Genomic DNA, 14,647 nt, shown 5'->3' with positions numbered 1-14,647 from the left:
GCCCTGCAGCCCTTCCCCTGGGATTGGCGAGGTCCTAGGGCTTCCCTACCCTGGGGAGGGATGGCTCCACACCTGGGCAGGTAAAGCCTCAGCAGCAGGTAAGGGAGTGGGGATGGACGGTGTCACCATGTCAAACCTCTCTTGTTCCCGGGAGCCTGGCTCCCCTCACTAAATATCTGTGGTCCCTTCTTTTTTGCAGAGTGATGAGGTCCTCACCGTCATCAAAGCCAAAGCTCAGTGGCCAGCCTGGCAGCCTCTCAATGTGTAAGTAGCAAACAGACCCCAGCCATGCCCTTCCACCCACCGGCTTCTTGGACACCTCTCTGTAGATGGCGCACATGGACCTACCTTGAACTCTCTTATCCAAAATGGAACCCATCACTAAGCCCTGTGGACCCTGCCCTCTTGATATCTCACAAGTCAGTCTGGCCATTCTCCCACTGTTAGTGCCAACCAGCGTGCTCTCACTTGCACCGCTTCAACTCTGCCCTCTTCGGTGCTTTCTCCCATCTGATCCCCCATGACACCGTCATTGGAGTGATCTTTTAAGAATCCAAATCCGATTGTGTCCTCCTCTCCAGAGAATCCCCTCGTGACCTCCCTTAGTCTCCAGGATCATTTTATGAGGCCACCGTGAGCCCAACCTACCCCAGCCCCTGCCCCCTTTTGCTTAGGGCTCATGTCTTGCCTCTCCCGACTCCACACGGCACTCCGGCTGCCCTGAATCCTGCGCACTTCCTTGAGTGAGCTCTAGTTTCACTCATCCTTTAAGGATGCAAGATCTGGAGCAAAGTTCTCACCAGCCACGTGGACATGGTTTAGGAAGAATGGCTTGGCCGTCCCTTCTCTGGAATAGTCTACACCCACTAATGATGGGATTGAAGACAGTGACAACACGGGCAATGTTGAGTCTGCTCAATGGGAGAAAAGGCAAATTCAAAATGATAGGAAGGGAAGCACAGGATGAGGCAGCAGGAGCGGAGGGAGGAGGAGCTCTCGCCCATGACCAGCTAGCTGGGAGCAGGGAAGCTGTTGCCGTGCCGGGCCCCTGGTGCCCACCTGTTTAACATTCAGCAAATTAATGAAATTAATGGTCCATCCCCCCACTATGTGCCAATCCCCACCCTTTGGAATGCCTGGCCGGGGGTGGGGGTGAGGGGGTTACAGACCAAAACCAGAGTCCTTCCACTCCAGAGCTGCCCTTTGCACACGTTCAGGTGGCACCATATATACAGAATATATATATATAACATCATCATGGTAGCCCCGTACACTGCAAGGGGATAAATGTTACGATGAGGATATAAGTGGTTCCAGAAGACCAGAGAAGGGGCACAACCCAGCTGAGGGCTAGGGAGAGGTCATGAAGGCCTCGTTCAGGAGGTGTCACAGGGATGAGTCTATAAGGATGCTCCTTGCCCTGGAGAGGCCCAGATCTGGGCAGAACTAAGGCCCTACGTGGACACCTGAGGAGAGAGGCCCACACCTGGACAGCTGACCCAGCCAGCCCAGCCGGCTGCACGGAGGCCTTTTCTAGCTTACTGTGATCTCCTCTGAGGGAGATCTCCACTGAAAACGTGCCCAGCCCTGGGAGTGCCTTTCCCTCCAGAGAAAAGCAACAGCGGCAAGGCCAGCTGCCCTGGGCTCTCCCCTGCTAGGTGGGCATTTGCCTGTCTCAGGCCTGTTCCACCAAAGCCCACTGATGTGAATTCATAGAGGCCCTGAGCCCCCTTCACCTGATCAACATCAATCAGAAAAAAGCCCCACTGTGAAACCTGTTTGCTCCTCAGCTGCTCCCAACTCCCAAAACTTGTAGGTAAAGGGGTCCTCACCTTGGCTTTCTAAGCAGGAAGAGGCTCAGGCCTGGGAGGGGTTGGGGGCATCTGAGCCAGGTTTGTAGATGCCCACGTAGACACCACTAAGGAGCCCTGAGCCCAGTTTTCCCTTAAGGAGCCTGGGTTTAGGAAGATGCAAATGACAAAGCAAGGTGCTTCCAGAAGGAGAGAGGAAAGAGGGAAGAGAGGAAAGAAGAAAGCAGAGAGCTGAACTTTTGTCTTGAGCACCTACTGTGTGCCAGGTACCCTGCTAGGCACTTATGTCCCTCATCCCACTTCATCTTCATACTAACCCACAGGGTAGGGATTTTGAGCCTCACTTCGCAGATAAGACTGAGGCTCAGGGGTTCCATGGCGGGGCCAACCTCAGCATCCAGCTCCACCCGCGGAGGAACTAGAATTCCAGCCATATCCAGCTGTTTCCGCTACCTCTGCCCTTCACTTCTGACATCGTCCCTCCAATTAAGTAACAATTCATTCTGTGTCCAGTTTTTAGATCAATCAAGACCCACGTATCTGCTAGTCAGACTTTGGGCCAGCATGACATAAATAGCGTGACCACGACAAACTGTCTGACTCCTGCCCCAAAACAAAACAGAACCTTGACTTTCACTTGTGTCCTTCTGTCAAGGATGACTGAAGCATTTCATTGCCTCAACAAACATTTATGGTGGGTCTCTAAAGGGCAGTACTGTCAAAGGTACTTGGGAATACAGCGGTGAGCAGTGCGGAGTTTCTCATGAACTCACGGTTTAGTGAGGGACATTAACCAGATGATGACAAATGTGATGTGTCTGTGAAGTAACGATAGAAGGTGCCATGAGAGTGTGTGAAGGGAACCCTGACCCAGCCTGAAAGTCAGAGAAAGCATCCTTCAGGGATGGCAGTTGAGCTAAGAGTTAAGGAATCAATAGGAGTGGACTAGGTAAAAAAGCAAAGCAAGGGGAGAATATTCTAGAAAGTCCAGAGAGACCGTCATGTATAAAGACCCTGAGGAGGGATCAGCATACTTAGGGTACTAAGCAGTTGTGGTAGAAGTAGGTCCAGAGATCACAGGTGAGCTTGGTGTGGAGCCAAGTCATGCAACATTAGGGATTTTGATTTTTACATTAAGAGTAATGGGAAATCATTGAAAGGTTTTAAGCAGGCCGCCAACACGATCACATCTGCATTAAAAAATAATAATAAGGGAAGCCTGGGTGGCTCAGTGGTTTGACGCCACCTTCAGTCCAGGGCATGATCCTGGAGACCCAGGATTGAGTCCCATGTTGGGCTCCCTGCATGGAGCCTGCTTCTCTCTCTCTCTCTCTCTCTCTCTCTCTCTGTCTCTCATGAATAAATAGAATCTCTTTAAAAAATAATAATAATAATAACAACACTCTGGCTCCAATATGAAAAGGTTAAGAACAAGAAGCAAGACCAGTGAGGAGAGAAGTCACAGTGACCTTGACAAGGGTGGTGGTGGTGGAGATGGGACAGGTGCAGAGATCTCAGAGATGTGTAGGAGAACCCCATAGGCTGCCATGATAGACTGGGTAGGGAGGGTGAGAGAGGCAGGGAGACCTAAATTAATAAGTTGGCGTGACCACTTAAAAGGTTTCGAATAGTAAATGAAGTTCAGTGGGAAAGGCCAGGAGCTCAGTTCTGGATGTGATACGTTGGCGGAGGCTTCAGGTGTCCAGCTGGAGGCGTTACCCGTTAACCGGGAGAATTCTGCACTGACGCATAAAACCACGAGCCATCGAGGAGCAGTAGACGATCAATGCCAAGGGCACGGATGACAGAGAGCCTAAGTCCAAGGTTTAAGGCTAAGTTCCAAGGAGCTCCGACATTTAATGCAGAAGAGGACTTGCGGGCAAAGGAAGGAAACAGAAAAGGAGGGGCAAGAGGATTGGGGAAGAAAGCTTGGTATCGGAGGGGAACCAAGGGAAGAAAGTGTTCGAGGAGAGAGCGGGCAGCTGCCCCTGGTGCCTGAGAGGTCAAGTAAGCCGAGGGCTGCCCAGTGCTGCTTGGATGGATCAACATGACGAACACCAGTGACGTTACTGAGAACCCTTCCCGCTGCCAACGGCCGGAGGCCTCGAGCAGGTGAAATGTGAACAGAAAGTGAGTTCATGGAGGGAGCGCGTATAGACAGGGCTTCTGTGCGGTTTGCTGTGCACGAAGGGAGACCAAGCAGTGGCTCTAAGAAGGAGATGAAAGAGTCCATGAAGTTTGTGATGGTTTTTTGTTTGTTTGTTTGTTTTGCCTTTTTTAAGATGGGAGAGACTTTCTGAAAAATTGGGGGGGACCCACCAAAAAACTTGGGGACACCTTCTTACCCTTCGCCCATCCCTCAGACTTGCTGAGACCCCAGTGGAACAGAATTAATCGCTGGCAAACACTCGGACGGCCCGAACACCGCATCCCTCGCCACTTAGTGCTACCAGCTTGGTAAGGGAGAGGAGTTCTCCTTTGATTTTCCCGGACCCCAGCATCCCCATTCCTCTTCCAGATCTCATTAGGAAGTCAAATGAGGAAGCCTCCACGCAGCCAAGTTTTGTTTTGCAGAAAGAGCCCTGCCCCTCGTCACTGAGCCTGCCCGATTGAGGTTAATGGGATGCCAGCCTCCCTTGGCCAGTGGAAAGCCGGGGTGACCTACTTTGTGAGGTCCTGCCGGTGAAACTGACTTGCTTTTCAATGCTCTTCCCCTTCTTCCCCAGGACCGACCTCCCCAAGGACAGCCCTGACCCAACAAGTGCGCTGCTGCCTTGCTTAGCTCAGGAAACCCCGCCGTCGCTCCGGGCCCGGAGCGCAGGTGGAGACAGAAAGGGCAGATTGTGAGCACACCCCACATCCTTCACTAGTTCCGCGGGCGCCAGGGTAGAAAGTGACCAGGTTTCCTGCAAATCGACTCTGGATCTCCACCACTCCTCCGGTTTAATCCGAATGCTAGGAATCCCTGGAACTTTTCAAAATAGTTTTTATTGTCCTAACGAATCTTGGCAGGGACTACAGTCCCCTTCGTTATTCCCAGCCACTCTGTTTAATTCATATTTAATAAGACAAGCATCTCCGTGTCCCAGACAGATGGGAGGGTGGATTAGAGACCCTGGTCGCCCTCTCCAGAAATCCTGCCCCTGCAGGGCCAGCGCCAGGCAAATGGCCCAAGCTGTGGCTCTCCCCACGAGGACAGAGGCATCTCTGTCTGTCTGTCTGTCTGTCTCTGCCTCTTGGATCAGGGCTGAAGGTCTCCCGGCCCTCCCGGCCTCCTGTGGCACTTGCCCAGCTCTGACGGTGTCCTTGGTCTTGCAGAGACTGGCCTTGGACCCGAGGGGCAGGCGGCAGGTCTAACCTGCCCGAGGGACCGGAGTCCTAGATGCCTCCGGCTTACCAGCAGCTTTCCCCGAGGAAACCGCTCTCAAACCTGCCTCCCCCGACACGGGGCTCCAGCCTAGCGCGTGGCTCGGGTGCCCTCTAGTGCTTTGGTTGAGTTTCTGCAACTTTGAAAGCTCTTTATTGGGGATTATTTGAAATACAGGAAAGCCCCAACCCAGTGCATGAGGAATCTGAACAGCCGGCAACTGGAGTCTCACCAGTGAGGCTCAGATTCAGAAGGAATAACAAGTCCTTAGAAGGAGCATGAAAGTCCCGTACTGCCTCTTTTCTTTTATGGTGCTTTTCAAAGTTCTGTTTGGAAAAGCTTCAAGGAGTAGAAAACCAACATTTACCAAGTCCTGTGATGTGCCGGTCATGACCATAAGCCTTGCACGAAGCCCTTGGGCCGGTATGAGGATGCTCCCATTTTGCAAAGAGCACTGGGGTAAGAGCCTGGCACAGAGCTTAGCAAGTGGCTGAACCCGGATTCAAATCCAGCCGCCTCTTCTAATAGCCTGTGTTCTTCTTGACACGCCACACTGCCTCTCTGAATGTAAAAGAGGCGAAACACTTCTCCGTGTCTTCACTTGGTTTTCCTTTTTCATTTCTCCGGTGTGCATGGTCTGTTCAGAGCCGTCCTGTATCTGTTGGGACGGTGGTGGTGTCTCTCTGGCAGATCCGGACCAGCTCTGGACATACTACAGATAGTCACATTTGTCAGCCACACTGCATGGAGACGTTTTTGTCAACCTGCCATTTTTTTCTCTAATTCGACACTGTTGTTTCATTACACAGATGTCTTTAGCTGGTGGATAATTCAATTAAACAATAAAGCAATAAACAATAAAGCTTTATTGTTCCAAGGCTGAGAAAATTAACATTTCTCTTGCAGATCTGTAAACAACTTTTTTCCTATAATCTGGTTGCTTTCTATGTAGCTCTGGATTTTTTTAAAATTTATTTATCTTGGCGTACTAGATTAGATGTAAATCCCCCTTTTTTATTTTTTTATTGCAGTTAGCCCAGCCCCACTGTTGCACAACCTTCCCATTTCCCCCTCCTGATTTGTGAAGTCTCTTTTGTATGATACCTTATCTAAAGTTTCTGGGATCTCCAGTCTTTGCCATTCATTTATATTTCTTTCTTATCCTGAATATGACACCGTTTTAATTATCATGATTTATAATATACTCTGTTATACGATATGGCCAGATCAACTCTCTGCTAGAAAACAGATAAAAATGTAAATCCCGAATAGAAAAATAAAACCAAATTCACAGAATATCGCATACGGGAAGACATGGCATATAAGAAAGCTTGAATGTGAATTTTTATGATGGTTTGGACAAATTAAAGAGCTCCAGTCAAACCTTGGGTTTCCCAAAGAAAACTCATATATATTCTTACCCATTTCATTATTTTAAATAGCATTTTTTATTATAGAAGTCATAAATACTTTGAGGTGATTTTTAAATTAAATTTGAAGGTCAAAGGAAGTACAAGAGCTCCATATTCATTTCCTAAATGAAGTAATTTATTTAAAACAAATATTTGAGGAGAATCCACTGCATGCCAACTCCTAAACCAGGTTCTGGGATATAGCTGTAAGCAAGACAAAAATGGTCTCCACTCTACTGGAACCTAATGGACAAGATGGAAATTAAACAAGAAACCCCAAGGAAAGAGTGAGCTCTGCGCACTCTGGAAAAGTGCACCAGGAGGCCTAAACAATTTGAGGAGAGGTCAGGAAATGCTTCCTCCAGGACATATTATATGAGCTGGGAGTCAGGGCATAATGTCCCCGCCAAGGGTAAGAGGAAAGAGCAGAGCATAAGTGAAGATGCTAGAAAATTGCTACAAATGCTCCCAGGTCCTTACAGATTCAAATTTGCCATATTACCCCACTAAGGTCAGGCATTTTGTGCAGGGATTGGTTGCCCCAAATTTCCTATTCCTTAAAGCCCCACTCAGGTTACAGACTTGGCCAAAGTGCAGCTGCGGAGAACAATTTACTTATGTAAATTGTAAGACACGGGAGGCTCTCAGAGGGTCACATCCATCAGCTGAGCAGTTATCAGGATGGCGCGTCGGGTCTGGCTTGGTTTGGTTTCCCCAGACTGGACTCCTGAGTAGAGAGGCTTTCGCCTCTTATGTTGTCATGGTGAATAGTGTCACCCGTGGTTTACAGGGTACAAATGGCTAACCTGACTCAAAGCCACATGTCCAGGGAGAGGGGAAGGTAATAGGTGGAGGGGCTGGTCTCTGTGGGAATGGAAGAGGAAGTCTGTGGCCAAGGCACTGCTGGGTCCCCAGGGGCCAGGCCAAAGAGCACTGGGGCGGAAGACAGCCCAGTGAGAGTCCGTGCTGTTTGCCTGGCACTGACGGGAAGGCAGGCCCTGGACCATGTCCTGTTAGCCCCCAGGTGAGCAATGCCACAGCTCCTCCCCAGACAGCAGTTCTTAGAGAAGCCAGGTCTTTAAAGAAGCTGCTGGGGCACCTGGGTGGCTCAGTCAGTTAAGCACCTGCCTTCAGCTCGGGTCATGATCCTGGGGTCGTGGGATCGAGCCCTGCATCGGGCTCCCTGCTCAGTGGGGAGCCTGCATCTCCCTCTCCCTCGGCCTGCTGCTCCCCCTGCTCATGCACGCTCTCTCTGTGAAATAAATATCTTTAAAAAAAAATCAAAAACAAAAAGAAGCTGCTAAAACCACTCACTGACATGCCAGTAACCGTACACCTGGGAAAAGAAGATGAAATCCCCCAATTTGTGCCTAACTGCAGAGCCCACTACAGAGGTGCGGGGCGTTAGCAGTTTGTAAAGGCTTCCTCAAAAAGCATCTCATTGCAGCCTCGCAGCAACCCCGCAGGTAGGGGGTGTCAGACGAAGAACCTGAGACAGGTGATGGACTTCCGTGGAGCTCACGTCCTCCCACACTCCCGCGGGGCACCTGGGTCCTGGGGTGAAGCTTAGGGTGCCTGCCTTCAGGGAGCTCCCAGCCTACAAGTGGAAGACCTCATGTGACAGTGATGTCAATCAGCCCTTGGGCACAGCTCGAGAGAGCTTTGGAGAGTGTGGAAACACAGGCCACGGCCACTGGCCTCAGATCAGAAAGGCTCCAGGACGAGGTGGCTCCTGACCTGAGGTTTGAAGGATGAGTAAACCTACGATTCTCAACCTGAAGGTGCATTAGCATCACCTGGAGGGGTTGGTAAACTAGAAAGCCGGGTCCTACCCCAGAGTCTCTCGTTGAGTAAATCTGGAGTGGGGCTCAATAATTTTGCGTTTCTAACAAGTTGCCAGGGGACCACACTGTGCAAACCACGGAAGATGAGTTTGGCAGCAGATGCAAGTGCACGGGGCACCTGCAGCCAGGCTGGCCTGGCCAGGGCACAGGGCAGCGGGTGGGGTGGGAGGCAAGTGCCTGGACAGGAAGGCGACACCAGGCCTCGCTGAGCTGCTGATGCCAAAGCCAGGGCTCAGGCCAGGCCCTTCCGCCCTCTCATGTGCTGGAACCTAGACTGGCAGCAGGCTACAAGGTAAAGTCTACTCGAGAAGGCCTCCCTCCTCCTCGCCTCTCTTGTCTGAGCTCTGTATGCCCTACACGGCTTCTCTCAATATAGTACTAAGAGCTCCAGAGCCAGGCACTGGACTAAGTACTGCATGCAAGTTAAATTAAACACATTAAACACACTAAAACTTTGGAGTAGACATATGGAGGCCATCATTTTATAGACTGGGACACTGAGGCACAGAATGCTTTGGTAATTTGCCCGAGGATACGCAGCCAAAAGAGGGAGCGTGCCAGGATGCACACCCAGGCTTCCGTTCCTCTCTGCTCATTGCGTGACCCCGTCTGGCCTTCCAGAGCCCAAAGGGTCCAGTTCCACAAGGCCTAACTAGGTCTGGGGTCATTGCTTCTGGGGACAGGTGAGGGCAGCCAGAAGCAGCTGGTCTCCACAGAGGCACACAGGGACTCCCTCACAGCCGAGGTGCACCAGCTGCCAGCTGGACTGAGCAGACGGGTTGGTCCCCAGCCAAGGATTCCCCACCATTAGCAGGCTGGGGATACAGAGTCAGCCAGAGCTGCCTTTAAGCCTCAGCCCCTACCAGCTGTGTCTCTAGGTCCATTAACCTTTACACACTTGCTTGCTTCTCTACAAAACGGGATAATAATTCTAACCCCACACGATTGTCATGGGGGTGGGAGATAAAATCACTCCAGTCGGCCACCAGGTGTGTGCTGAGTGAGTGGAACTCTTCCTTCCCCAGCCCCCTGGTGGGTCACCACCCCTGACCTCACCCAGCCCTGGCCGCGAGTAAGACCTCTTCTTAGCAGCTTGAGACGGAGGTTGAAGAATCACCCCTGTGGCTTGGGGGTTGTCAAGCAAAGGCCTGTGGTGCTGCAGCTGAGTCCTTGCTCACCAACTGGAGGACGTGGCCAGGGAACCAGCTGTGAGTTCATGGGAGCCCTGATCCCAGGGCCTTGCTGGAGGCAACCCCATGAGGACAGTGCAGCCCTCCTGTGGCACGATGTAGATCTCAGTAGAGTGGAAAACGGGACAGAGAGCAGGAACTTGAAACTGATGACGAAAAGAAAACTGATCTTGAGCTAACGTTGCCTTGGGTCATGGTCTCCGTCTGCCACTTAACTGTGACTTTGGACGCGTTGCCGAAACATAACCCCTGAGCCTGGGTTTCCTCATCCATAAAATATACTGAAAATATTCAGTATTAAAGCTAATTTAAGGTTGCTGGTTTAATTAAAATGGACATCTGCTTAGAATTAAACACATTCAATACAAAACTTTTGTTCTGCCTGTAATTGAAAGATAAGTTCATATTATCTCCATTGCAAAACTTGCCCCAAAAGAGTTGGAAAAGAAAAAAAAAAAAAAAACACCTTAGAACTTTGTCTAATCCCTTATGAAGTTCTAGGCACTGAACCTGGAGAAGATTGGCAGGTGGACTTTACCGTGATGCCAAAAACAACAGGTAGTTTTCAGTATTTGCCGGTATTTCTAGAGGCAAGTTGGGCTGATGCTTTCCCACGCCGTTCAGAGAAGGCCTCAGAAGTTGTCAGAACACTTCTAAGCGACATCATTCCTAGGTCTGGGTCGCCGCTAACAATTCAGACGACAGTGGGGCTGCATTTGTGGCCAAAGTCACCCAAGCGGTGCCCAATGCCTTGGGTGTTCAATGGAGATACATATTTCCTGGAGACCCCAGCCACCTGGAACTTTGGCAAAGATATGAGAAGAAACTAACTTGGGGAAAAAAAAAAGCCTTGCTGGCTGCTCCGCTCTGGGTAGGAGGGACCCTACAGGTGGGCTTGATTTATGCCTCTATGAAATGTTCCACGGAAGACTCTTTCTATACCCTTTTCAAGACTTAGGAGTTCTTGATGGGGCTCATGTGAGGGAGTTGGATATTACTGGGTACACCCAGTAGGGTAAGCTCACTCCCAGCAGGCTGGTGTGCCCCATGGATGTGGCCTCATGCCCCTCAATCCTGGAGACTTGGTGTCCCCAGAGATGTGCAGGGTGAGCCCCCGGCCTCCCCGTCCAGGCTGGGGGCTGTGAGCTGCTGCACACCACCCATTCTTCAATGAAACCCAAGGGAATGGAGCCGGGGGTTCCTCCCACCCGAGCTCTGAGAATCCGCAGGCCCCCACCCCCTGTCAGCAGGGAGAACCTTGCAGGGAGGGCGCTGGGCATGGCGAGCCCCTGGCAGACCTGCAGCTGCGAGTCGGGGGCGCTGCCCTCAAGAACTCTGATGGCTCGGCTGCGACAGACCTCCCCGAAGGCCCTCGGGAAAGTAGGGCCAAGCACTAATAACCAAGGTGCACACGGCTTGGTAATAAGGCAGGACGCTGGGCTCCCCCCTGGAGCTGACGAAGGGCTCTAACTGCCTGCGGATGCTCGCACTCCTCTAACTCGGGCTCTCGCCCCATATCAGCAGGAAGTCACTCAGCAGTCAGCGTCCTCAGTCCCCCAAGCATGAGGACCGATCAAAGGACGGTGGGGACTGGAACCAGTAACCAAGGGGCACAAGGAGGCTGAACCCAGCTGCAGACCAGGAAGCTCAGCCGCGACTCCTCACCGGGACCTTTTCCATTCGGCTTCCTAGTCCCCTGGCTCTCCTCGTAGGGGAGGTGGACCTGCCCTCCCATCTCCTCCCCTGGCTGCCTCGCAAACCCTCTCCCTGCCGCCTCCCCGCGTCCCCGTGATCCGCATCAGGACCCGGGCTGGGCATCAGGCCGGTGGGCGTTGAGTTCAGGTACAATAGCACGGGATATTTGCTCACCCACTTATTCAGACACTTTTCCTGAGCATCCACTCTGTGCCAGGCGCTGTTGTAGGCGCTGGAAATGCAGCCATGAATCAGGCAGACAAAAGCCCTGCTTGCCCAGCGCGCCCCCTCCAGGGAGAGCCAAACCGTAAGCACAGAGGAACCAGCCAGTGCTCGGAGTGCCTTGAAACTGGTAGGGTGGCAGCAGTGGTTCTCCCCTTACGTGGCCAGGGGATGATGGGCTCTGGACAGTAAAGGGTGTAAAACGGCCCAAAGGCAGAGATCGGTGGAAGACCAAGGAAGACCTTCCTTCTGTCCTCTCCTCCTTTAGCCGTGGTCTGGCCAGTTGTCCCTCAGAGTGTGTACCCCCGGAGCCCCTAATGTCATGTATTTGGTTTCCAGGAGAGCAGCACCCTCGGCTGAATTTTCCGTGGACAGGACGCGCCACTTGATGTCCTTCCTGACCATGATGGGCCCCAGCCCCGACTGGAACGTGGGTCTGTCTGCGGAGGATCTGTGCACCAAGGAGTGTGGCTGGGTCCAGAAGGTGGTACAAGACCTGATCCCCTGGGACGCTGGCACTGACAGCGGGGTGACCTACGAGGTGGGTGTGCACCTGCAGTGTTGACAACAGCCCTTCCTGGGTGCTTCCTCTGTGCCCAGTGCACTGGGGGAGGCCTGGACGCTCATGATGTAGCTGAGCTCACAGTGTGCCCGGGCAGGCGGGCGTCTCACCCTCACACACCACGTGCAGTAGGACCCACACAGCTGCCCACGAGGCCACGGAGAAGGAATCTGCTAAAGAGTAGTTCCTAGGTGAGCAAGGGAACAGCAGGAAACAGGCACAGAAGCAAAAAAAAAAAAAAAAAAAAAAAAAAAGCAAAAGAAGGGGCGAGAGTGGGGAACAACAGAAGTTGACGTACATACCTTAGCCTGGGCCAGATTCTGGAGGTTTCCAGCCAGCCAGGTTAAAGAGTTTGGATTCCGTCCTCAATGTTAAAATTTCTCAGCCATAGCACACCAACTGCACTGCAGTCTGAAGCCATCAGAAAACCAGGGCCAGGGACCATCTAGAATAGACCTGGGTAAACTGTGGTTCGTGGGCCAAGTCGGGGCAACCAACCTGATTCGTAAGTACGGTTTTCAGCCCCAGCTGCCCCCATTCAATGACATGTTGTCTGGGGCTGTTTTGTCACTGCAGCAGCTGAACTGAGTCACGGTAGCAGACTCCGGAGGGTCCACAAAGCCTTAAAATAATTCCCATCCGACCCTCTCCAGACGAGTTTGCCAACACCTGGTGTAGCAGGAAGAGCTCTGGATTCAGGCCAGCCTGCTTCAGCTGTTTCCCAGCTGGGATGGCCTCTCTGAAACTTTTTCTTCATCAGGATGTAATCCTGCGTGCCCGGGAGAATCTGAAAGTACAGGCCACCAACTTCCTTGGACGACGTTCGGCGCGCATAGAATTGCATGAACATCAGTAGTAGTTACAGCTGTTGTGAATCCCTATCAGGGCTTTTGTTCTGATCATATTACAGTCAGATTGCTTGTGTGGTTTTTGGTTTTTGGTTTTTGTTTTTGTTTGTTTTTTTTTTTTTTTGCTCCCCACACTCCTTAACTGTGTTGTTTTCCACCCTCCACAGTCACCCAACAAGCCCACAATTCCCCAGGAGAAAATCCGGCCCCTGACCAGCCTGGACCATCCTCAGAGTCCTTTTTACGATCCAGAGGGAGGGTCCATCACTCAAGTGGCCAGAGTTGTCATCGAGAGAATCGCCCGGAAGGTAGTGAAGTAGATAGAGCTCACCCTGGGACAGACTCTTCCCACAGGGACTATAAGCAGACTGTACCCTCTTCTGCTCTAGAATTATGGGGTCCCTTGCATATTCCAGAACTTCTGGACCACCCGAGGCATATAAGCATTGCAAATTATTCATAAGATCTAAATGAGCAAAATAAACATAAGAGTAAGATGAATGATCGAATCATTCATCAGTTGAATGATTCGATCCAGACAAACAGGTTTCGTTGTGAGTTCCATAGTTGATTACTAATGTCTGCCACGGGCCAGGGACTGGGAGGCTGTGGCTTTCTTGCCATTTCTTTCGGTCTGATTGTGAATGTCGGCTCAGAATTCTATCACGGCCTGGGATCTGTTCACAGGGCGGGCATCCGATTTTATGTCCTCCTTCCTCTGGCCCCCCACACATGCCATTCTTTAATGTGAGCCCTCCAAGTCAAATTCCTTTTGCAGGGGGAACAATGCAATATTGTGCCTGATAATGTCGATGATATCGTAGCGGATCTGGCTCCAGAAGAGAAAGATGAAGGTATGTAGTTGTCCCTTGCTGCAGGTACCAAAGTGAACTGGCAATGCCTTTTGGGAGAGCCATTTTCTAAGAGGTTTTGAGAGCTACGGAACTATAGTGTCCTTTGACTTGGTAAGCTCATCCTTGAGGACTTGTACATGGAAGATAATCCGAAATAAGGCCAAGACTCAGCACCACATATAAGGGAATTGGTGTAAGTAGGATATCAGAGTATGTGTTCCTAGGTATCGGGCCTTTGCGTGGGGTCAGAGTGTCCCCAGCGCTCTCTGCTTTGGGGCACTGGCCTGTGAGGCAGGCGTAGACATGTCCACTTGCCCAGCGAGGAAGGGAGGCCCAGATCCTACAGTCAAGAGGCTGTGGCAAAGCCAGGGCTTGAGCTTGTTTTCTCATGGGATCTGGAGCCACACAACCGAGCCTCTTCCTGTGACCTTAGGCAAGCAGCTCACATCCCACCATGGTGTCCTACCTGTATAATGGGGATAATGACAGCACCTGCCTCATTGAGAGTTGTTTTAAGAATCCAGCGGGATAAAAAAAAAAAAAGAATCCAGCGGGATAAAACATGTGAAGTTCTTGGAATGATATCAGTGTGTAGTACGTGCTCTGTGAACACCGCTCCCTTACAGGACACCTGTGTATAGGGTCACTGAGACGATGAAACAACAACATGGCCCGTGCTATGCCTGCCAAGGAGAGGGATTGACATGAAAAGTCCCTCATGGGTTGAGGGGAAGGGGTAGTTAAAGGATCTTCTCTGTTGTTTAGATATTACGGGAACAATTAAACTAGAATTTTTACAGGCATGTGAATAGCTGCTTCCACCCCGAGAATACCCAGGTTTG

General features: G+C 51.3%; 1 protein-coding gene across 2 annotated transcripts in view; it reads left to right on the top strand.

Moving 5' to 3' along the window:
- SPON1 (spondin 1) overlaps positions 1-14,647 on the top strand; it is a 252,810-nt gene that overhangs the window by 226,088 nt on the left and 12,075 nt on the right. For both annotated transcript variants that reach the window (XR_011995091.1, XM_072725596.1), the window contains exons 7-10: positions 200-264; positions 11,881-12,082; positions 13,119-13,259; positions 13,730-13,805. Coding sequence is in view for 1 of the 2 variants with exons in the window: in XM_072725596.1 (XP_072581697.1) it covers positions 200-264; positions 11,881-12,082; positions 13,119-13,259; positions 13,730-13,805 (484 nt within the window). In the remaining variant the exon portion in view is untranslated. The remainder of the gene's footprint in view (positions 1-199; positions 265-11,880; positions 12,083-13,118; positions 13,260-13,729; positions 13,806-14,647) is intronic.

Source organism: Vulpes vulpes, chromosome 11 (genome assembly GCF_048418805.1).
Source record: "Vulpes vulpes isolate BD-2025 chromosome 11, VulVul3, whole genome shotgun sequence".
Classification (NCBI taxonomy): domain Eukaryota; kingdom Metazoa; phylum Chordata; class Mammalia; order Carnivora; family Canidae; genus Vulpes; species Vulpes vulpes.
The sequence above is the reverse complement of the archived record's forward strand: the minus strand, read 5'-3'. Positions and strand labels throughout refer to the sequence as shown.